Source organism: Ciconia boyciana, chromosome 3, assembly GCF_034638445.1.
Source record: "Ciconia boyciana chromosome 3, ASM3463844v1, whole genome shotgun sequence".
Lineage (NCBI taxonomy): Eukaryota > Metazoa > Chordata > Aves > Ciconiiformes > Ciconiidae > Ciconia > Ciconia boyciana.
This window is the reverse complement of record NC_132936.1, coordinates 72,346,329-72,370,845: the sequence shown is the minus strand read 5'-3', so window position 1 is coordinate 72,370,845 and position 24,517 is coordinate 72,346,329. Positions and strand designations below refer to the sequence as shown.

The 24,517-nt window shown below is 38.6% G+C and overlaps 1 protein-coding gene across 3 annotated transcripts in view; it reads left to right on the top strand.

Annotated features, from left to right (window-relative positions):
- Positions 1–19,403, top strand: part of LOC140649224 (coiled-coil domain-containing protein 170-like) — a 67,347-nt gene extending 47,944 nt beyond the window's left edge. For 2 of the 3 annotated variants that reach the window (XM_072856089.1, XM_072856091.1), the window contains 5 exons: positions 5,734–5,934; positions 7,730–7,903; positions 9,139–9,381; positions 10,277–10,513; positions 16,318–19,401. In XM_072856089.1, the coding sequence (XP_072712190.1) occupies positions 5,734–5,934; positions 7,730–7,903; positions 9,139–9,381; positions 10,277–10,513; positions 16,318–16,518 (1,056 nt within the window). In that variant the 3' untranslated portion in view covers positions 16,519–19,401. Of the gene's footprint in view, positions 1–5,733; positions 5,935–7,729; positions 7,904–9,138; positions 9,382–10,276; positions 10,514–16,317 lie in introns of all 3 variants that reach the window. The other variant, XM_072856092.1, reaches the window with a different exon arrangement.
- The last annotated feature ends 5,114 nt before the right edge of the window (positions 19,404–24,517 follow it).

Below are 24,517 nucleotides of genomic sequence, written 5' to 3'. Positions count from 1 at the left end.
GTGACTGGTTCTCCAAGTAACAGCATTGCTTGGAGAAGTCATATTCTGTTTCAGAGAACTACTGTAAAATATACAATAATCAACTATTCCTTTTCTAAACAGCTGTGATTATTCTTATTTTAGAGGTAAAGAAACTGATGTTCAGAAAACCAGATAGTTTTCCATAACAGTGTTAAAATTCATTTATTTGGGTGCTGTGCGCTAACCTCTCTCTCCCCCATTTACCCCCCCAAAAGACTTGTTGACTCTTGCAGTGGAAAACTCCCCCCCTTTTTTTTTTGGGGGGGGGTGTCTAAGGACAGAGACAGATTTGTTTTTCAGTATTATTGCTATAAAAAATAAATTTATGTGCTAAAAGGAAGCCTTTGTTACTAAGGCAGAGCAGATATCAGCTCCAATCTGCCACTGCCTAAATCTGTGCTTTGGAACTAAAATGCTGGTCTTGCAGTTGCCAGCTTTTGTTAGTTTATTTTTATATAGTAGAGGAGCTATGTCAGGTACGTCTAGGGTAGTATTCTGCCTCTGCTAGCAAATACAGCAATGGCCTCCTGTGCTTCTAGCAATACTCCCCCAAAATGCTAGTCCTTTCTAAAAAAAAAAATTGTGGCTCAGTTTCCTGAACCATAAATATTAGCTCTAAATTTAATATTGCTTGGTGAGTTTGGTCATTGTAGTTGAACGATGAAGTTCTGTGGATCATTGTATTTGCTAAGTATGTTAAGTGATGAAGCTTTAATGTTTTACTGCTATGACCCATTTGGAAAAATTTGCATTTTAAAAATATAAAATAATATATAAAATAATTTAATATATTAAAATATTTGCATTGCCCCAGAGTGAACTATATTACTAAAGCAGTGCTGGCACCTATTCTCAGAAGAGTTTCACCGTTAAGATTAGGGGTTTTGACATAACTAAGCTAAAATGCCAATATTATGCACCTATGAATCTGTTTCTAATAGAACATAGACCTTGTCATCAAAAAGTTCTTTTACAGTGAACTGCTTTTCTTTCTGCAAATCAGAATTAAAAAAACCATTTTCTAAGGTTCCATTTGTAAGGAATATACATGTTGGTATATATGTGTCTGTCGTGGTTTAACCCCAGCCGGCAACTAAGCACTACATAGGTGCTCACTCACTCCCCCCCGGTGGGATGGGGGAGAGAATCGGAAGAGTAAAAGTGAGAAAAACTCGTGGGTTGAGATAAAGACAGTTTAATAGGTGAAGCAAAAGCCGCACATGCAAGCAAAGCAAAACAAGGCATTCATTCACTCCTTCCCATGGGCAGGCAGGTGTTCAGCCATCCCCGGGAAAGCAGGGCTCCATCACGCGTAACGGTGACTTGGGAAGACAAACGCCATCACTCCGAATGTTCCCCGTTCCTTCTTCTTCCCCCAGCTTTCTATGCTGAGCATGACGCCATATGGTATGGAATAGCCCTTTGGTCAGCTGGGGTCAGCTGTCCCAGCTGTGTCCCCTCCCAGCTTCTTGTGCCCCCCCAGCCTACTCGCTGGTGGGGTGGGGTGAGGAGCAGAAAAGGCCTTGGCTCTGTGTAAGCCTTGCTCAGCAGTAACTGAAACATCCCTCTATTATCAACACTGTTTTCAGCACAGACCCAAAACATAGCCCCATCCTAGCTACTATGAAGAAAATTAACTCTATCCCAGCCAAAACCAGCACAGTGTCGATCAGATTCCTATTGCATCTCTGAGTGAATTTCTTTCCAGGATTTGGATATAACATCAGTGTTAGGATATGTATGCTTTACTATCAGTCAATCAAGAAAAAGTTTAATTGTCTTCAGGTAGAATTTCTTATTGACCTTTCAGTAAATTGTCCAGCCTTAAGTCAAAGACCTACAAAAGTGAGTCATTAAACTTCTTGGCAGGGTAAATTAGCCTGTACTGTTGCTGGTGCCCAAGCTAGCTTGTTTCAAAATGGCCCCTTTGTGGCTGCAATCCAGCAGCAATGCCAGGACAGCTAGGTATGAATCCAGCAGCTGAGTGCCTTGCTGCTGGAAATTGGAAATGTGCTAATGAATGCACTAATGTATAATGGGAGGAGGATTACAATTAGGTCTTCGCTTTCCCTGAGTAAAGATTGTTTGATTTCTGTCAGGATATTGCTGCAAGCAACTTGCCTTTGCAAACTAGATTAGTGGGATCAGGAAAAGACAATGCAAGAATCTGGGAGAAAGAGGACCCTCCCTGTCTGAGTGTTTTGATGCCTTCTCTAGACAGGTCTTGGTTTTTCATTTTTAAATCATCACTGCAGCTCCTCTGGGAGTTTTGTGTATAGGATGGCATATGCTAGATGAACCAGCAAAACGTTCATCTTTACATCCAAGCCCTGTCGGCTATGTCTGGCTTACCTCTGCACATGCACCTGTCAGACAGAGCTGTGAAAAGTTTAAATTTTAAAAGGCCTGTGAGAAAATTATTCACTGCAACTGCTACAGTTGGATTTTCTGTGATACTGCTGTAGTCAGATTTTCTGTGAAATCTGAAATGCTCTTGAAGATTGTCTCCTAATTATGGTGATTTTGGTATCTGGAGGACATATGATTAAGTCATAGTCTGTATACTAGCCCTTAGCATTAACATTAGCAAAAATAGTAATTTCATTTGAAAAAAGTCAGCATATACTTTGGCAATGTCCAGTGATAGGTATTCTATTGCAGGATTAAGAAACTGCTTTGAATCAGTGTCCTAATGATCTTTTCAGCAGTTATAGTAAGATGTGTATCATCTGAATATGTCTGGACAGCTCTTGGGTGTTTTTGTCACTTATTATTTGTAACATACTGGAGGGGTTCACGGGCATCTGGAGTCCAAGGCAGGCAAATGTTCTCAGTTCACTCAGAGCTCAGCCCTGGTATGAGGTCTGTGGGTTCAGGTCCTTCTTTTGTTGCAGATCTGTTACAGCAAGTTAAATTCATATGGCCAAAACTGTTTTTCTTGACTACCTACCCACCTGACCTGGGATAGGAACAGCTGATCTGATTGTAGATTGTTTTAATTTTATCAGTTTTTGTCATTGCATATTGATATACAGACTCTTAAGTGCCAAAATTGATTAGGTTCTACTACTGCTCCCATTAAAATTTCCTGGTGTTCTCATTTCTTAATGATTTTTATGGCAATGTCATAAATGCATATTTAGTTTTAGGGATTTATCCACTTTACCCTCCCGAACAAAAGAATTGAGTGAAAAATAATTTGGGAAATTAAATTAAACATTGATGAAAGCAGAGTAATATCTGTACTGACTTAGGGCTGACGAAGAAAACCCCAACCAACTAGAATGTGAGAAATTATTAGGAAAAAAGTTGAGAAAATGAAAACCATAGTTATGCCACTGTATAAATCCATGGCTGCTGCATTCTGACTAGCACACACAGTTATGATAATTTCATTCAAAAAAAGGGCCATGAGAGTGTCTAGAGGCTTCCATGCAAGGAAAGACTCAACAGACAAGAACTTTTCAGCTTGGGATGGTGAGTGCAATGCAGTAAAAGAAAAAAAAAATTGCAAGTACCCTGATAAGAGATGTGGCAGCTCTAATGCATTCCGGTCGGTAGGGATCTTAAAAAAAAAAAAAATTGTTAGGTGCACACGTGTGTGTGTGTATATGGGTACATATAAAACAGTGGAAGTTTTAAGATAACATCTTACCAAACCAGAATAGTATAGCTTATTGATTGTCAAGATAATACTAAGAAGATGAGAATAATTAGTTGTTATTTTGGAAAAGAGGAAAAAAAATTGGCACTATGATGTGAAGGACCTTGTAACTTCATCCTACATGATGCTTTTTTGTACTCATCTTAAGCCCACCATGTGCCTTGTCTCTGTGACTTTTGGGCTGTTGATGGAAATGCCCTACTGACTGTATAGCTGTAGCCAGCTTTCTGTTCTGGTGTGCTGTGGGGCTGGGCCTGGTGTTTGCACATGCCCTCTTCTCAGCACAAGAAAAAACAACAGCTTAGCACAAGAGAAAAATAAAGTTCAGGAAGATTTTACTGAGGATTATTTAGTTGCAGCAGGGATGAACCCTGTTGTCCCCAAGGTAGGAGCTGCCCCTGGAAATGGGCGTTTGCAACTTGTAACACAAGAAATAAAAGGTCTTAATTTGAAATTATCTGATAGCCACATTAAAACAAAAAGTAGAAAGTGTTTTTTTGCAGGCTGGCTGATCAAGCCGCACAAGTCATTGGCACAGGAAATTGTGGAGGTCAGAACTGCAGGACCAAAAATGCAGCCTTTGTAAGTCGCTGGATACAGGCATGGGTGGGTAATAAGGGTGCAGCTCTAATTTAGGAATTCCCTAAGTTGTTGATTGTTCCTAAGCCAAGGATGAAGGTTACTCCAGGATGCTCTGGAAGATAAACTGACAGCTTGGTGGTTTTGTGGTCTCACCTTCTGTGGTATGATCCCTCACCTTCTCATGTTTATGGACCTTTGAAGCCTGTAAAAGCCCCACGTGGCTGGACTGCCCCAGAGCCGCTCTGCAGCCTGATAAAGGTGCTCTGGGTTCTCCAGCAGCAGCGCGACTCTGTGGGCACAAGTTACTGAAAGCTTTTTATTTTCCTGCTGAGTGATATGTGATGCAGAAAAGCATAAAATGTGTATGGGAGTTCTAGCAGTTCTATTATTGTTTAGTGTTTTCTACTGCTGTACGAGCAGCAGTAATTTCTCAGTGTTTTTTAGGCATGTTGGGTACAAACTATTGTTTGTATTTAATTGCAGTCTAAGTTGAAAACCTTTCTGTGCCATTAAAATTAATGGGAGTTTTGTGTGCTTATTGTTCGTTTTACTAACGGGAGGCAAACAGATGCTTAAAATGAAGAGGCTGCTTGGAGATGAGTGTCTGAACACTGAGTTACAAATGCAACATAATTAATTGTGTAACCAAATAATTATATGACAGTAAGAAGAGGGAGAGAGGGAAAGAGGGAAGCAAGCAACTTTGTGGATAGACCTGTCTTTCAGTATTTGGCAGTAGTGTAATCAGATGCTTTCAAGAATTTAATTTATAAGTAGTTTACAACATAAAATCCATTACATTATATGTAGGTGTTGCAAAGTTAACTGACTAGAGCTAGAAGTGTTTTCAGAATTGTTAGCCTAGTTTCTTGTGATGAGATTTTATCCTTTTAGCCTTGGGTTTTGGCTAGATTACAGATATTTTTTTTTTTTTTTTTAGCAAAATCTTTTATTTAAACACTCTTTAACAGTTAACAGTTGGGAAGCACTCCTCTGAGATTTAGCTATCTATATGTACATTCTCACCTACATGCTGCATGTATTTTCTAAATCACTCTTATCTGTGTTTTCCACTCAGCTCCTTGATAGACTAGTGATTTTATTGGCTTATTTTAAAGAATGTTAGTTGACTGCCAGGTATTGCTGGTTTGCTAACATTTTTGGAAAGTTTGTGTCTAAATCAATTTGTATTAATTTTTTATAGATATTAGCCCCTTTTAGTTGGTTGACTGATCTTAAATACGGTTTCTGCTGTTCACTTCTGGGTGTCTCACATGTCACTACTTCTGCCATTTTCTCCTGGTGGTTACAGCAGATTTTTCTCTTTTTGTCTTTTTAAATGTATGTATTTTAAAGATATATATTTTACCCTCTTTTTAATAATTTGAGAATACATCTTTCATATTTTTCTAACATTTCCACACCCACCTAACCCCATATGTTTTGTTTGTTTGCTTGCTCCCTAGATGGTATCAGAGCTTGAAACCCAAATAGCTAAATTGACTGAAGCTTTGGAAAATCAGACCAGATTGCACCAAGAAGCTCTGGAGAGGAGCAGGAAAGCTGAAAAATGTTCTGAGACTTTCCAGGATCAACTGAAACACTTGGAAGAGGAATTACTGTCTGTAGATCTGACACAAGACAGATTGAAGCTTGAGAAACAAAAAGTAGTTGCATGCATTATTTTCTTTTGCATAAAAGTCACTAAAGACAGAGATACAGCTAATTGTATTGCATTGATCAGCTGGAGTATTACTCACAGTACTGCAAGTAATGCGAATTAGCAAAGTCAGGCATCATGCAGGGAGTAGTAATATCTTTTCTTTGACCAATAATTTTAGTTGGAAAAAGTAGCTAAGCTTTTGAGTTTGAAGTCCATTTAATGTGAAAAATAAACCAGACTAAAAGAAGTCTCTGTAAATACATCAGGAGTCCATCAAGGATTCTCTGATCTCAAAGCTTTCTCTGACCTCTCTGTCTTTCTCTAATATATCATCTGGTCTGCAGTCTCTCAAGATCTTGCAGTCCTTGATTCTTTTATATCCTTAGACCGTCAAGGCTACCGAGATTTTTTTATTAATTATATGAATGAACACACTGTTAGCCTATTACACATCCTCATACTAAGAGTCTGAAAAATTACATAGTACCTGGAAAGTTAAACCAGCCATCCAATACAGCTAAGAAAGACAAAGTTGTAGCATGTTACCAGGCCAAGATCAATGCTTAGAAAGTTGAATTTGCAAAGAATCAAAAATTTGGTGCTGTCTGTTTTGCATTAGTCTATGATACAATAACTTTTATGAATGAAGCATCCACCACACTGGGAGCAAACCAGAAAATGGAGCTGTTCCTTCTCCTCTGCTTCCTCTGTGAAGAACATGTGGCCCTAGTTTCTTAATTTCTCTCTAGATTTTGCTGCAATTAAGAGATTTTTGTTGTCATTTTTTTTCTGTTAATGAACAATTTCAGTGCTTTCTGCTGCTGCTGCTGCTGTTTTTAACTTTTTGAACCAGAAGCATCACAAAACAAAAAAAGATTCTTGCTATGTTTTATTGTTTTGGACTCAAGCAACAGTTATGGAACTGGTTCGTTGGGGTTTTTTGTTTGGGGTTTTTTTTCCCTTTGTTGTTTGTTTGCAAAGATTATGACCGGCAACAGAAGTAAGAGAAAACAAAGGCAAACATAGTTCTTAGTGAGAAGGAGAACTTCGGATTTTGCAAGAGAGGCTAACTGAGACCAGGGAACTAATGCCATTTTTAAAGAGCTAGCAGGGCAGGACAAAAGAAGGAAAAAAACATTAAATAATATTTGATATCTGTATGTATTCACATCAGTAAACCAGATGGAGGTGCAATTAAAATAGTCTTTAAAGCAATTTGTAGACCAATAACTGTTATCTCTAAAACCTGCTGTTCCAAAGAAGGGCAAAAGACTGACCATGTTAACATTCCTACGTCTCCTCAGACTACATAGGATCTCACCCATGGCATCCCCGGTACCAGTTTTATCTGTTTTAGAGCTCACAGCAGTGAGCAATCACAGCACTTGCAATTAGTTGGGATGTAGCTGTCCTTTCTAACTTGTCCCTGCCAATGCATGGTCATATAAAGCAGCAGAGCCACAGACAAGAACTGGAGTCAGAAGCAGACACACATACTTAGTGCTCTTACTGCAGAGGAGCAAAAACCAATCTGGTCTTGCTAAGAAGACAAATACAGTAGGTCCAGGGATTAGTGAACAAAATAAATGTTGACTAAAAAAGGACAAATGGAGAATTTGCAATTGTGTCAGGAGCGTATACTATAAACATACCCTTTCAGTACATCATTTCTTTTGGATAGTGGACTTGGCTATATATAGTTGGTTGTCGGTGTAGGGGGAATTGCTTTTAAATTGTACTTCAGGACTTCTGATGAAGTTTTATTATTCTTTTACCCACTTTTCCACATCTTATCTTAGTATCTGAAATTTCTGGAGCAACTTAATGAGAAGATGAAGCTGGATAGCCTAGCAGCAGAGGTTGGATTTGATATGAATGTGGATGCGATTCTAGCCCGGATAGAGCAGTTAGTGAAACTGGAAGGTGATGCAGTGATTGAAAACAAGACTATGGCATATAACCTAAGAAGGAAGGTAGGAAAAAAAGACATACCGGTACTGTTTGTTTCAAAGATAAACATTGTTATGGCTATATTTCTATAGTGGCTTGCTAGAGGTAGCAGATTGGAGCTTCATATATGTACAAGGAACTTCAAAGATGTCCATTACATAAAAAGAATATGGTAAACATTTGCAAACTGTGCAAACAGACTGCATATTAAAACAACTAAAACCACCATGATACTGGTTAAATACATGATACTGCTTTTCACAGCTTCTTAAATAAATGTATAAAGTTATGCATGTTTATATGTGTATACATGTCCGCTTTTTAATACACATTTATAATATACTTCTGTAAACAACTACTGTTGATATTTAAATCTAAAAGGACCTGCTGGGAAGGGGGACATCTTACACAAACTTCTCTAGAAACTAGTAGGATGTCGGTTGTACTTCACCAAGAATTTAAACATTTCCAACAAGAACTGTGCTCCTTTAGGAGCAAATTTGTTCAAATTTGGTCAGACACCCTCTGTCATCCTGTTATGGCAGAGTGAAATCTTTTCATTTTAGGTTTATCAGAATGGTTTAGAGCTTAGAATTAGGTCTGTTTAAGGTTTAAAACAACACTGTGTTTTTTTTCTGGAAGCAACTGCCTCTCTAGCAGGGACTCTCGTATGTATGTTAATACTCCTCAGATGTTCCAGAGTAAAGCCTAGCAGCTCAGCTCAGGTAAACTGAGAACAGGTAGCTCCCTGAGCACCAAAATTACAAAACTAAGCTGCTGGACCTTGTATTGGAGCAGTGGGTGAAAGTTTTCTTATTTCTCTATGTTGATTCTCCTTCTTGCACACGAGCCTTAATTAAATGATTAAAGATGGAAATATCTTTACTATCACTGAAACCACTGCCTCCTTAATGAATCTCTTTTACCTCTTGCATTTGACTAGTGTCTTATACTTCAGACAATCTCAGATGTTGTGAATGATGCACAAGTATTTATGTTCAAATAGGCTGCAGTCTATATGTACATTCATTCTAAAAGGTAGTGCACAAATTCAGGGGTGGAGAAGTACAATGAAGAGGTAATATAAGAATTGTCAAGTTAGCATATATATGTTTATACTGCTTTACAGAGTTTTCAAGAGGGGAATAGGAGTTCAGGTTAAATATGCAACATGGGGATTAAATTTGCAAAACAATCTGTGTAGTACCATTGTCTTTCACATATATTTTTTCAAATATCCTTGTGTTTGGAAAACTAGTTGAAAACTCAGAAAGAAAAACTTGAAAGCAAAGAGCTGCACGTGAACCTTCTGCGGCAGAAAATAACCCAGCTGGAAGAAGAGAAGCAAGTGAGGACCGCCTTAGCTGTGGAGAGGGACGAGGCCAATCTCGCTGTCAGAAAGTTACATAAGATGATAGAGAGGTTACAAAAGCAGCTTGATTTGGCAAGGGAAACGAATACTGATCTCAAAGCCAAGCTGTCTGAAACCAATGAACTTAAGGTGAGTTAAAAGGTTACATTTGTGCATCCATCCATTTTTCTCTTCCAGTTGGATACAGCTGGAGTTCATTTACAATAAACGTGTTCACGGAGAACTGCTCAAATCTATCTAGGTGGGCAAAGCAAATATAATATTACAATGTTTTGGGTATTTTGCAATTTGTCTTGATATACTAAGTAGCATCTGTAAATGTACACAATGTAAATTTTCAGGCTAGTGTAAGGAAAATACGATATATGCAGCCCTTTCTTTCCTGTCGATATGGCTGTAATCTTATATTTTCCCATACATTGCTCACAGAAGATCTATTCTGATAGGTATGGGGTAGAAAAAGGTTTTTTTCTGCATAAACCAGGCAAGAAACTAAATTTTCATTGGTCCTGTGTTTTATTACATTGCAGCAGTAATAAATTACCTGCTTTGACTCAGGTGAAAACAAGTAGTTTGCAGTCATTGATAGCTTGCCACCACTGGAAGAAAGAAAGATTGATTTTATGTGAGTTTTTGTCTTGTGGCTGATGGAGTGAAATAGATAAGTAGGTGCATGTTCCAACTGGAAGATTTTTACCAGCAAAACATTTGGCAACTCTTTTTCATACTATTTTTCCAGGGGCTAGCAGAGAGTGAACTCTCACTGTGGGTTTTTGTCTGTCCAGTTACCTCTTTTCACAGAACCTATAGAGAATTAACTGTCTTTGAAACAAAAATCTTTTTGTTAACTGAGTTGAAATTGGCTAATCTCCTTTAATAACTTTTCAGTTCATATGTATATGTGATTTCAAGAACCCGTAAGAAACCACATTAAAGTGCTTACTTATGATTACTCCTGATTATCTTTATTATTTGTTCCTGTTAGATGAAAAAGAGTGACAAATTTAACATTATGCTATTGCAGATCAAAACTTTGGAGCAGAGCAGAACAATAGAAGAACTCAATAAGTCTCAAGGCAAATTGGAAAAAATGAAAGAAAAGGCTGAGAAACAACTTACCTCTGTCAAATCAGAACTTCTTTTAAAGGAGCATAAAGCTACTGAAGATAAAGAAAAAAGCAAAAATATGTTAGAAGCAGTTACCAATGAGATGAAGGTGCTTAAAACAACCCTTGCAGAATTAGCAAAAAGAGAGAGACAGGTAGGTTTATAGCTATTTGACAAGTGCTAGCTGTCACTTAGAATGTAAGAATGTGGTATAGGTGGACCAGCTCTCCAGCTGTGCTGAAAACTTTTGTGAACATTATTAAACAAGGAAATTTTAGCTCACACTTGTGAGCCAGAGTGGCAGTTGTGATTCTGAGAGGCAAACCTATTCTTCAAGTTATATATGCAACAGAATGAATAATAAATACAGGCATAGTTTTCTTTGTTTAGTGCAAAATATTATATCACCTTTTGGAGAAATATAAAAATGCTTTAAAATCCTAGTATCTTTTTAAAGTATGTTTTTTCCATATATCTTAGGTATAAAAGTTACTTGCATGTTACCATGTATAGGCCATAAATTCAAAGAATGTTGGAAAAGATCAGAAAATTAAAAAAAAAAAAACCAAACCAAAAATAAAACAAACCAGACTTAATATTGAATGTAACTCTTTTGGATCGATTTGTGACATACAACTTTATTAAAGTTTAGGTAAGAAAAATTTTTGTGGTAACTGACTTTGGGGAGGGCATAAGGAGTTTGTAGGAAACACATTAGTAATGTGTTCCATTCCAATTTAAAAAAATTGTGAAGTATGTGTGTAATTGCCCTGCATATTGTGTTTTGTAGCAATATTATAGATGGCATAATTGTTGAAAACTAATGGGATACTTCTCTAAAGTAAAAAATGTGTAATTTTAAATTCCTTATTCCAACTGCTTGGAACTTTGTTAGTTTTTTACAGCTAAAATTTTTATTGTTGGCCTTAGCAATGACTCTGGGTGAAATTTAAGAATGCATTTCAAAAAATGAGTCTAGAAAAGTATTGTTTTGCTCACATGGAGAAAAAAACAAGCTGGGGATCCTTCTTCCTGGAAAGCTTTAGCACTGTTTTGTTTTACAATGAAGGTTAGAAATTTGGCAGGAAAATTTAATTTCTTCAAATGCTCATGAGGAAACGAAGCATCCTGCTCACAGAAGAAGGTATGAATTATATTCAGGAAATTATTCCATGGAGTCATACATTGAGTACTTGCTAAAAACACACAAATGTTGAATTTTTACTGACTGAACCCAAGGCATTTCAAGCTATTTGAATACTGTTGCAGTGTTCTTTGGCCAAATTTGAAGAACATGGGTTCTTCTACCAAGTGCAGAATGCTCAAGCACAGCATAGCACTAGTTCTCAAGCTTTCTGGGTTAGTGAAAGAAAAATGTCAACTTGTATTTCGCCAGCATCCACAATCATCTGCATCACAGGAACATTTCAAATATCTGCAGGTGGAACTATACTGCTAAACTGGGAGCAAAGCTGTTTGCAGAACTGATGCCTGGTACTTGTGCAGTGGTGGTTAGCAGTAATGGCATTTTAAGAGTATGAGAATTGCCAGTAATATTCCTAGCATACTATGCTGTATCTTAACAGTTTACTTAGCTAAAATCTGCCCTTAAAATAAAGATACTGTTGCTAAATCAGAGAATTTGTTCTAAACTCTCTCTCTTACTAATTAATACATGAGTTTTTTTTCCTGACTTCTCCCAAACCATTACCCAAGGAGAATTCTTTCCTTATCCCACCCTGTGTAGTTCTTCATGTGCTTTGGTCTTACTCATTATTCCTTCTTGGGGAAGCTAAACAAGACCAGACTTCCCTCACTCTCTGTAAAAGGTAGTGAATGAAGATGTTAAATGCTTCTCTGAGCATGTGTGTATATATTTAATCTGAATATAAGCACAGCCATGTCATCTGTGTGTGTACACATACAGAAACTGAAATTGCCGTTACCTGATGGAGTTGCCGTTACCTGTTGATGTGGCCAGGTTGACTGCTTGTACATACATTTGCATGTTTTTTTCAGGTATAGTCTGCTTTCCATGGATATCACTATGTGTAATGTTAAATAATATCGTAATATTGCGTGACTATTTTACATGCTGTCAAAATTGAACTACTGCCAACTGGTTAAGACATTAATTTGTCTTGTGATCATAAAGAAAGGCAGAACATACCTAAGTGAAGTCAGAAATTAAGATTGGATTGAAATAATTTAAAATTGACTCATAATTGGGATTTAACACAGTGTTTCTGGTTGTTATTTGCTCTTTAGACTAGTAATTCCTACTGAGTTTAAGAGGAAAAATTAGCTTTGGCATTTCTGTATTTTGGTTTTGGTTTTTGTTTTTTTTGTTTGGTTGGTTTTTTTAGAGAATGCAGAGAATCAAAGTATCCAAATTGTTAGAATTGAAGCCCTGTAAGAAGGGTGAAATAAGACTGCCAGTCTGCTTTAGGATTAACAGTCAGCTCTGGTGACTGTAGTGAATAACAGCAAAGGGTGCATATTCTTGGGTAGACATATAAAACCATTTAAAAAAATGGTGTTCAAAGCATTATTAAATCATACTGCAGAGTGAAAACCAGAGAGGTGAAGCTATATGTGAAGAGTCAGAAAAGTAGAGATTACTAGAATGGATATATAGTGGGGAATTATTTGGATGTATTGAAATTTTACAAGAGTAAGTGTAAGTTTATTGACACCCATACTGGATTTCCTCTGTCTACAGGGTGAACAGAAAACCTTTCTGACTTCATGTATCATTATTGCATATTTCTGAATATAAATAAATATCAGCATAGCCGACTTTCATTTTAATAAGACTAAATGAAAGGTATGCATAATGACTGATGACAAAAGGGTGTTCTCAGGGACTGATAACATCAGTATGTGACCACTGCAGTCAGCTACAGATTAAAATCTGAATATATTTTATTTTTATATCAATTTAACTCAAGTCCTTATTTGCAGTAGTACTTGGGGTAAGAATATAAATGTCAATGTTTTGGTTGAGTTTTTGATGGTTTTGTTATAAGGATTTTTTCTGGTCTGAGTTTCCCTTTTTTTTTTTCCTCCTTTCTATTGGAATAAGACCCCTTCTACTTTCCTGTAGGTACAGGGTGAAAACAAAATGTAGTGTCTGTTTTTTACTTCTGCTCCCCCCTCCTAATATCTTGGGTTAATGCTCTAAATTGCATTCAATTCCTCTCTTTTACTTCAGATAATTTTACTCACTGGATGGAAGGTACAAAGAAAATTTATCATGAGTGCTTACTGCTGTAGCAAACCTTTGGTTTTGAGTCTTTAGTGATGTTTGTCTTTTATTATTTCTCTCCTTTACTTCAAATTGTGACTATCTTAGAAATATTAACTGCTATTAAAGAAAGCCTTAAACAGAGAGTTAGGTGGTACTTCTACTAGCTTGTAGTATTTCAGCAGAACTGTTGTGTTAATACTGCTGTTGCATTGTTTTTAAAGCTGAAATACATTTCTCATCTAATTTTTTTTCTAGGTCTTAAATGTTTTAGTGCAAGATTTTTAAAAGTTGTTCATGATGTGCTTACAGCACTGTATCCACTTAAGAGTGTAAACATGCATCTTGCTCCACGTGAGACATGCGATAGCATTTTAAAGATTGTCCAGCATGCATTGTTGCTTTTGTTTGGAGTTTTTAAAATTCAGATTGATGTCCCCTGGTGGGGCATTTTTGCATCCAAGAGCGATGGTTCTCTTTGTCAGTTTTTGTAGAGAATTTCTCTTTGTAGTCAACCCTTCTTCTGCATTTTCACTGAACTACAGCTTTGTCTGCACTGTACTTTATATGCTACAATGTAATAATCGGAAAAGTTCTTTTTGTCTAAGTGTTATTCCATTAAAGTGGAAAAAAAACCCTCAATTTAAAATGCACATAAATGAATGGCTTAAAGGATTCATTTAAGGGTTCTGTGTGCTTTCCAGTTTCGGTTATTTGCTGATGAAAGTTATTGAATTCTTAACATATTTATTGTCCATTCAGTATAGCTATGACCTGCTTTTCCCATCAGAAACAGAGTGAGATGGTTGTGTATAGGTTTTAATTTGTATCTATTCCCTCTGGCAAAATTCTGCTGGATCAATAATCTGTGTCAGTGCAGTAAATCTAATTTGATTGCATTTGATACATGGTTGTAGTGCAATTTGGTCTACTCATAGTTGCCGTAATTAAGTTGAACAGCTTGCAATAGCAAAGATATGAGAGCAAGAAATTTGGTGCAAAGTGCAGACCCTAATGTGCTCCCAGGGGATCAGTTGGGTTTGCTGTATAGATGTCTTGTGGGGGTTTAATTCATCCAAAGACTGGATCTTTGCAGAGGGCTGCCTTGATCTTTTAATATAAAGTCCATATGGAAACAGATTCCAGCTGTGCTGCCTGCTTGTTCTGTCTGTGATGCAGATGTTTAAAAAAATCCTTAGCTTCTGCTAAATTGTACTTGCCTAGCACACTGCCAAAGCCCCACATCAGTGACCTCCCGACATGGTGTTGAAGAGAATATAGGGGAACTTGGGGGTTTTGGGTGTTACATTGTTCCAACGTTTCATCCAAGCCATTGCACTGCCTTGGTAAGACAGATAGCTGGGACTGAATTCTCAAATCCTTCTGCCCTATACTGTCTTGGTTTCCATATTTGTTTTTCTGAACTGATGGCATCTCCTTAGGGTTTGGACTGGGATGAAACAAACTGTCTTTGGCAAAGTCTTGGAACTGAGACCTTGTTTTCAGGGTTTTTGCAGCTTGCCTCACAGATGTTGTAACTGCTTTAGAACTCTGCACAGTATTCTTGGGGATGGACACATATTTCAGGAGTGCTTTTATCTCCATTTCAGGAGTGTGTTTATCTCCTCTTTACCATCAGCCGTCAGCATGATTGGTGGAGTGAGGGTGCTGCTACACCAGAGCGTGACGGCTTCTTGATGGTTTTGATGTTTCTGTGACATTTTGAGTCTGTGTCATGCTTGGGAATGGGGATCTTGACGTTCAAATAGATAACAAGACAAGAATATTTCCTCAAATAGAAATGTTTTCCTCTTAACTGTGTGTTGATGATAAGAGATATTAAGGCATTTGTCATTTGGGCTGTGTAATGCATTATCCATTGAAGAGGCATTGAAGTTTGACTTACAATGATCCATATTGTGAGTTGAGAAGAGTAAATCAGCATTCATGTTAATCTGATCATAAGTTTTTAATCTAGTTGCTGGCGGGGTCATTAGTGATGACAATTATTTGTGGATGTCTGTCCATTTGGAACTGCAGAGAGAAAGCTGGTTTCTTTAATTACTTTGCCAAGTGCCCTTCCTATGATATATTTTCAGCAGCTACACACAGAAGAAAAACGAGCGTTTCCCAGACCGCATCTTGAATTTTGCCTGCAACCTGATTCCAGTCAAAGTCAGACCGAAGGATGTGCCAAACCTCCACCTTTCTCTTAACTTCCTCCTTTCCGCTGTGGTTTCCATATGAAACTGTAGGGTGGAGGGGAGCAGTGGCAGGCAGTGGTCAGGAGCTTGAGGTCAGGACCAGCACCTTAGCCCATGCTGTGGGATGTGCCCACCAGAGTTGCCAGTTGTTTGTACAGTTTGCAGTCATCCAGGTCAAGTACAACTCCTCTTCCTGTCTTTTCCTCAGTTTTCGCTGTTGAGTCAGCTGGGAAGATATGCCTGTGAAGGATACTAAAGAACACTTGAAACTGTGTTTTGTGTTCGCACCTCCGCTGTTTACTTGGTTTGTTGTTTGAGGTATGCCCCAAAAGGCTGTTTCCATCCTCTTCAGCTCTCTGTATTGAGCAACAGCAGAAATTCCTATATTTTGCACTGGTAATACAAATGCTTGGTTTTGTATGTATGTACATATGTATATGTTTTTGCAGGCATCTCCTTTGCTTGGTATTTAATTTATTAGTAATACCTTTTTGTTTGCTCTTGCAGCTGGCAGACTTTCGAGAGGTGGTCTCGCGGATGCTGGGCCTCAACATTGCCAGCCTGGCTCTTCCTGACTATGAAATCATTACACGTCTTGAAGGGTTGATTCACTCTCATCAGCACCACTACTTCCCCTGTGTCTGCCTCAAAGATGTGGCAAGGGCACCAGAGGAACACTCACAAAAAAACATACAGCTTCTTCACTGAAACACATGTTTTGTAAGGAGACAGAACAAAGTAAAATTTCCTTTTGTGCTTCCCTACCTACTAGACATGCATAGAAAACATATTTATTTCTGTTCCCTACTCTACCGACTTGGATACCGACTTGGGCTGGTTTTTAGTGTTTCAGGAGGGAGGCTGAGCCGAATGGATAGTGTAAAGCCAGCAGCCTACAAACAGCAAACAGAAAAATCCCTGGGCAGCATAATACTTCAGTTATGAAAATGATAGGCAATATGTGAACAATGTATAGCCGTCTAGTTTCATTGCAGAGGCATTGAAGGCATGGGCCGCCCAAGGTCAGTTCACAGTTTTGGGAAGTACTTGCTAATGAATGTCAGCTTCAGTGACATTCCTTGTGCTTTACCTCTGGGTGACAGGGATGAAATAAAGTGAGGGTTGTCCGCTGCTGTTCCTCTTGCAAAATGGGACCTCTCTCTGCATTTTTTACGCATAAGGACTTTAGCTTCAAGACAGTTACCTGGAAGTTAGAGGACTATCACAATTTTGGAACAATGGATTTTTTTCTTCTGTTGTTTTCCTTAGTCTGCTCTTGTGCCAAAACAAAAAGTTACGCTTTTTCAGCAAAGGCTCTTTCACAGGGTCCAGTCGTGCACCTATTGTAGATATATTTGGTAAAATTGCATGTTGCCCTTGGTCATGGTGCCTTGAAAATTTTTCTTCTAGCTGCTGTATTCCTTGGGCAGTTAATCCATAGGCCAAATAAGTGGCAGTTCTTCTGAGTTAATAAAAAAGTTATTTTAAAATGCTTATCGATTACAGAAAATAGTTGAATTACTGAAGTCTTTATTTTCAGAAAAGCAATGATGAGGTGTCCAAAATCACCTCTTAATCGTAAAATCTGCTTGTCTATCACCCTTTCTGAATGTTGTTAAATGTCACGATTTTTTTTAGAGAAATTTGAACAATACATCTGTTCTAGTAGCACACTCAAACATGATTCTGGTTTTTTTAGTTGTCTCTTCCCATTATGTATTTTATATGGATGTGTAGAACAGTAAAGAAGACTTACCTATTTATGTCTGACCATTACGGACTTTCTACAGTATCTCAGAAAATGAAAACCCACTCACTAAAACTGAGCACACTATTTTAAGAAAAATGAGACTTTTCCAAGTAAGTGTGGTAATTTTGGTATCTGGCTAGGGACTCAAAGCATTATAGGTTGCTTTTATTTCACTTGCCTCCGAAGAATCATTTCTCAGCGACTCGTTAGTAAAAAACCAAAAAACACCCAAGCTTTTGCAAAATCAGCCATTTGAGGAGATATGGTAAATCATATATTCTTATGCTCCTGTGGCTACCTGGATTAAAATCAATTCCCTTTCTTGTTTTATAATGTAACATTGTTTTTCGGGTAAAGTTTAATAAATGGGATAAAGGAAAAAGTTAATATTAAATTATATAGACTTAAACTTAGGAAAGGAGCACAATTTCAAAGTAAAATAAAAGATTGAAATGTAAATCTTTTAGGCATGATATGTTGGTTGGGAATTTAGAGGGTGGAAAAGGATGTAATAATTTTCTAATTCTTTGTGAGAGAATACAATTAGTTTCAGCTTGTGTTTTGCTGGTTCTATAGACACTTCTCTTCTGCTTGAGTTATTACTAAACAACAAAACCTGGTTTTGTCATCCACATTAATAAATATTATACAAAGCATTTTTTTTCCATATTTTGCAAGTTAAATAAACTGCATTACAAAATTAGGTCCACTCAGCCCAGATAATACATTCATAACTTTAAGAAATAGTCTCTGAGAGTGCCAATCATACAGTATGCATATTTGGCTATATTTTATGGTTGTGAGATGATTTCCTAATGTCTACCAGGAGACTTAAAATCTCCTGTCATGCTCAGCAGTCCTATATCCTGCAGCCCCGTGACCAGCCATGACACCAGCAGTGAAGTTCCAGCCCCACAGAAGCCACCAGCAAAGTTCTCCGAATTACTTCAGGGAAGGCAGGTTTTCACATGAAGTTGGTAGCAAAGTTTGATTACTGTCTTGTGTGTTAAGCCAACAGAAAGTAGAATAAGGGTTTTCTAATGCCTCTTTTCTTTTTTACACAGTGGATCTATAGTTTTGGAAATATTAATGTTAAAGTTCATCAAGGAATATGACCTCTTAGCTGACTATTAATATTCCCTGTATTTGCTTTACTTTTAGAAGAGTACTGACATCTTTGTTCATTTAGCCAAAGCAAATACAAAAAAAAAAAAAAAAGCAAAGAAGTTATTTTTGACCCATGTAATTTAATTAACCCCTGAACAAAGTTTAAACTGACTTGCAATCTTTTTTTAAGGTTTGTTTCATACAGCATTGAACTTACTCTTCCTTTTGGAAAAAAAAAAAAAACAAGCCAGGCTTATGAATGTTTTCAACATTTGTTTCAAATATTTTCTTCTTTTTTAAATCAAGATGTATTCAACACAAGACGCATCTGATGGAAACCTGAAAGTGTGTATTAAGGCTGTGTCAGCAGACACCCATCTTTCAGTAGCTTATTTTTACTAGGTTTGTTTGCATTAATAAAAGGTAAGGGATTAAGAGTTTGCTATCTGTTCATAATTACTCTTTTATTGTGGTAAAGAATTCTTGATTTATCAACAGAATACAAATTAAAAAAAGAAGTAATATGTGTGAAATCACAGAATGAAACAGTTACAGGGCTAGATTTTTTTTCCCCAAATAATAGCTGAACCAACCCTAATGAAGACAACTTCATTATTTCAGATTGGCAATGTTAAAAAAAGGCAATGTTAAAACTAAAATGTTGCAATTGTAGATATTGAAATGAAATAATTTACATGCCATAAACATTGTACTAATAACATCACAATGCAAACAGAAAAATGAGTGTTGTAACATTATGAGTGTATTAAAAGATATGCAACTGAATTTTTGTCTATACAGCATGTTGTTGATAACGCATTCTTCGAAACACAGGAATTAATGCAGTAGAACCATGATTCCTGAAAGAAATTAAGTGCACAAGCATTTAAATGCTTTGCTGAATTAGAATTAGGAAGCATAAAGACAGCTCACATTAAATTACCCTTCGACTTATGTTGCTCTGGAGTTTATTATTACTGTATAAAGCAGTCTGCTTGCTTTTCCACATATTCTTTCTGTGGATGATGTGTGCATCATCCACATTTTCTAGGGCTGTTCAGTTACTGGATTATTTTGCACATTATGATGGTGCAGGGGAGGGGAAATATGGATGACACAAGTCATAATAGATTTTAAATAAAAAAAAGCGGGTGGGGAATCAGGCACATTTCTAGAGAAAAAGACTACTGGATCATGTATTCTCCCAAACTTTTTCATATGAAATAGAAGTATTTTTTTAAGACTACAGATGCTGACCATTTCTCTTGACCATCAATGAGAAAAAGGGGGAGGAATGGGACAAGGTGAAGTGAAATTCTCTATGAATTTAGAGAAAAGGGATCTCTGGTATTACTGAGGCACAGAAAACAAAATTAGTTAACTATGTGGGAAATAGAAAAAATGATAATTTGCCAGAAAAGAAATTGGAAAGAATGTTCAAACAGAATCCTTTTCAAATGGAAGATTTCAGATTGCTTTGTTCTTCTGTCAAAACAAGTAAGAATCCTCTATCGCAATGCTTTTTTTCCTAGAAGAAAAGGAGGATGAATTTATTAGACTGTACTCATAATTAGTCAAGAATAACTGAGTCAGAAATAAAAGATCTACAAAACAGGGCAATTTGCTTGAACAAAATAGATGACTGTTCTGACAGTTTTAGTGTCAGCTAATGAGCCATGAAACAGAGAAGAACACTTCTTTTCAGAAGGCAATAAATAAGCAGTTGAGGTATGTTTTCTTATTTTTTTCCCTGTGATTACTTACACTTTTGGTAAGTACGAGAAACAAGAAAAAGAAGATTGCAGTGTGAGCAAATGGGTTCCAAACTGTTAACTTCCAAGTAGTCCTAGGTAGAGAAACCAACTGTCAGATGGCTTTTGGTAATGCTGGGGATGGGACTAGAGGGCAGGAAGGGTATCCGAGCTGAGAGCTGAATAGGTTAGACCCCTGGATATGTATATGTGCACAGGTGTTTTTATAAAATGATGATTTGGGCTGTTTTTTTTTGGAATGGAATGTTGGTGTGTTGAGTGGGGAAGATGTGTGCTTGGTTATAAACCAAACATTCAATTTACTATTAATATTATTTTTAAATTGGCCACTGTATGCAATTCAATCTGAAAAAAGAGCCTTGATCTACAAAATATTCTTGTTACCACACCTCAGTAGTGACAAATGCTCTTTAGGGCGCTGATTAAGAGGCCTGAATTAATTCTAAAAGAATGAATTAGCTTCCCCTTCCAAAATCAGGCCACTGCCTGCCGGGGGCAATTGTTCCTGCCAGGCGGGGTAGCCAACCTCTGTCCGTGCCGTGCAAGCCGCCCTGCGGGCAGCAGAGCCCACCACGAAGGGCTGCCCGGGTCTGGGCAGCCTGTCTGGGTCTGCTCACGCTGGTGCGTGCCGTCTGTCTCCCCATCGGCTGCCAAGTCCTCTCCTCAGCCATGACCCTGGCCAGCTGCGATGCTGTACTGCTCGTCAGGCTCTGCGCTGGAGCTCTGATTGCAAAACAAATATGTGGTGGTAGCTGTGGGATGCTGGAAGACCTTCCCCAGTGTTTGCTATGAAGGCAGCAACATGCCAGCAGAGCTGACTCAGCCCTTTCCCCTTCTGGGCATGTTTTCGTACTGTGAGGAAGAGCACGACCACAGCGGCACTGCGGGATGCGGCAGGGCGTTAAGGAGAGCCTTGCAAATGGGGTTGTAAATCTGGGCAGATCGAAGAGCCACCTCTGGTCCTGATGGGGAGCATCTGCAGTCTGTAACCTGCACTTTGGCTGATGGCCAGACTCTTCTTGGGCTCAAGCTGGCACAGTGAAGAAGTAAGAAGCACTAAGACAAACGTTTCAAAGCATTTCTTCTGTATATCCTTCATACTTCAGTAACAGTGTGAAAATATGCAGTATAAATTATAAAGTAGCAGTATAAATTTCTATGGGCAGCCTCTTTGCCTGGCTTCTTGCCCTTAGGGGTGCTCAGAGACTCACAATTAGCCCAATAGGCATCCTAAAGGACAAGCAGAAATACAGTACTGGCAGGCAGCTCTCAGACCTTTCTTTTGTTGTGGTTTAACCCCAGCCGGCAACCAAGCCCCACACAGCTGCTCGTTCACCCTCCCCCTCGGTGGGATGGGGGAGAGAATCTGAAGGGCAAAAGTAAGAAAACTCGTGGGTTGAGATAAGAACAATTTAATAATTGAAATAAAATATAGTAATAATAATAAATTGTAATGAAAAGGAAAACAATGAGAGAGAGAGAGGAACAAAACCCAGGAAAAAAACCCAAGTGAGGCAACCCCTCACCACTCGCCGACCGATCCCCAGCCAGTCCCCGAGCAGCGATCGCTGCCCCCCGGCCAACTCCCCCAGCTTTTTGTCATTTACTGAGCATGACATTGTATGGTATGGAATATCCCTTTGGCCAGTTTGGCTGTGCCCCCTCCCAGCTTCTTGTGCACCTGGCAGAGCATGGGAAGCTGAAAAGTCCTGGACCAGTGTAAGCACTGCTTAGCAACAACTAAAACATCAGTGTGTTATCACATTGTTCTCATGCTAAATCCAAAACACAGCACTATACCAGCTACTAGGAAGAAAATTAACTGTATCCCCCCCAAACCCAGGACACTTTGAAGTAATTTGTTGGTTTTTCTTAGTCTCCACATGCTCTGTTAAATTTGCTGTCATTAATAATGTCTTTCTTACCTTGATCTTTCACAGGTCACTTACTTATCTGCAGCAAAATCTCTGTGGCCAGCCCTGTTCTTCATCCAACGAGGTTTCAAGTCCATCCCCTGCAGGGAGCCCCAGTGTCAGCTGGGTTGTGTAGGGCTGCTGGAGAAATCTGTCCACGCTCTTGCTCCGCTGCCACTTTCTGTCCCTCAGCCCTGGCAGCATCCTCCTGCGCTGTTCACCTCACCTCTAGCCAGGGTGTGATCAGCCCTTTGCAGCGTTGCGCGGAGTTCAGCAGACACCAAGATACAGTTCACTTTTTTGTGTAAGACTGCAGAGTCTTTTAGACTGCTGCAGACACTTGAAGATGCTTCATACCCCTTTTAGGTGGTTTTCTGGAGCTGCTGGGGTGGGGGCAGTAAGTATGCTCTTGTGTGGGGAGGACAAAGAGCAGAAAGGTTTTCGTCAGCCGAAAGGGATCCTATGAAATAGCAAGCCTATGTCAGGCATTTGACCACAAGGGGACAGTGGTCATATGTGGTACGGCTGGTTCGTGATGGGGGAGGTGGAGCTGCAAGAAGAAGGAATACAGCAGGGTAAAATGATGGCAGCAATCAAACCAGACAGGTGCAAGTGCAGATGTTTGTGAAGCAGACTGCCATCATTTTTATAGCAGAAGTACTATGGCCATCAGTGTAGATGAAGGAATCGTGCAGGTTATGGCGTAGAAGTCCCTTAGAGCTTTCCTTGGAGATCAGTCCAAGCCAGGCTGCGCAAAAAAGTCCTAGACTAGTGCTGAGATTATCACAATAATATCAATGTCTAATCATTTTGACATTATTTGGTATTACAGACACTTAGAATAATACTTCTGTGGTGTCATTTCAGCATGTGACACTGCTAGCTAGGTCTGGCTGCCTTTGAGAATACAGATTGAGAACAGTAGAACAGAGGATAGACGACAGTGTTGGGGAGTGTCCAGCAGGAATGGAGAAGTAGTGTGGCTCATATAACATTCAGGGATCCAAACCTGAGCATGTATTGATGACATTTAGCTGCCTGATGGTTTGTGGAAGGAAGTGAGGACAGAGAGTATTTGAGATGCATCTCACAAAGTGACAGAGCTAAAATGGAGTGATTCAAGTGGCTAAAGATATGCTTGAAGATGACTTCCCCTTTTTACTATTAGCAACTATTCGTCTCAAGACGTCAAGATAGCAGGTCATGGAGAGCATAGGAATCAAAAAAGAATAAATATTTGAAAAGCAACCACTAAACGGAGATGGATTTAGACTAATGACCTAAACAGAAAACAATGTCATGGGTTCAGAGTTGCGCAGACTAATTCTCTGGTGATAAATCTTAACTGCAAGGCTTTATAAACTTCTCCTGACTTGTGGATGAGCTTCAGGATAGAAACAAGAAGAGCTAGTTGCCCTCAGAAATCTACCCATGGTGTAGAGGGAAAAAGGGAAGCTGGAGCAGGAGGAAGGGCTGATGAAGTGCCCAAGGACTGCTGCACAGCTGGTTTTCAAATCAAGGTAGGTAAGCTTCCTTCCAGTCTCACGAAGCTCTATGAATGGCAATGGCAATGGCAATGCCAGCAAGTGACAGGTATCCAAAATCCCCCCAGTTAAGATAACAGCTTTTTACAACAGCTTTTTTATTCTTAAGCAGTGTGCTTTCAAATACTTCTAATATAGTCCTTCATAGTGGTTTCCTGGCCTGAAAGTCAAAGAAGAGGTTGTATTTCTCCAAAGATGTTCTCTCTGTGGTTTTCCTAAGAAATTCTTGGCTGGTTTGGGAGTTCAGTTTATATATGTATCTGTAGCACTAATATCATTGCCTGTAATGCAATGTGATGCTTTGCTTTTATTTACAGTGGCAGTGACGTCTTCCATGCCAGCTGACAGAATTTATTCATTTGAAAATTCAAGCCAAAATGCTTCAGTCCTTCCTAAGAACAAGACTAATGGAAAGCCCATCATTTGCCTATATCCATAAATAAAAATCTGGCAATTTGGAGCAATTCAGGCCAGAGTAAAAAATGGCCTTCTTTATAATGAGTGTTCCTGGCTGCTCTGGGCCAGAGCAAAGGTTGACACATCTCTCTGCTCCCAGTGCTCTTTTCTCTAGAGACAAGTGGGAGTGGAAGGAGTGGTCTGGCTCAAAGCCACAAGAGAAGA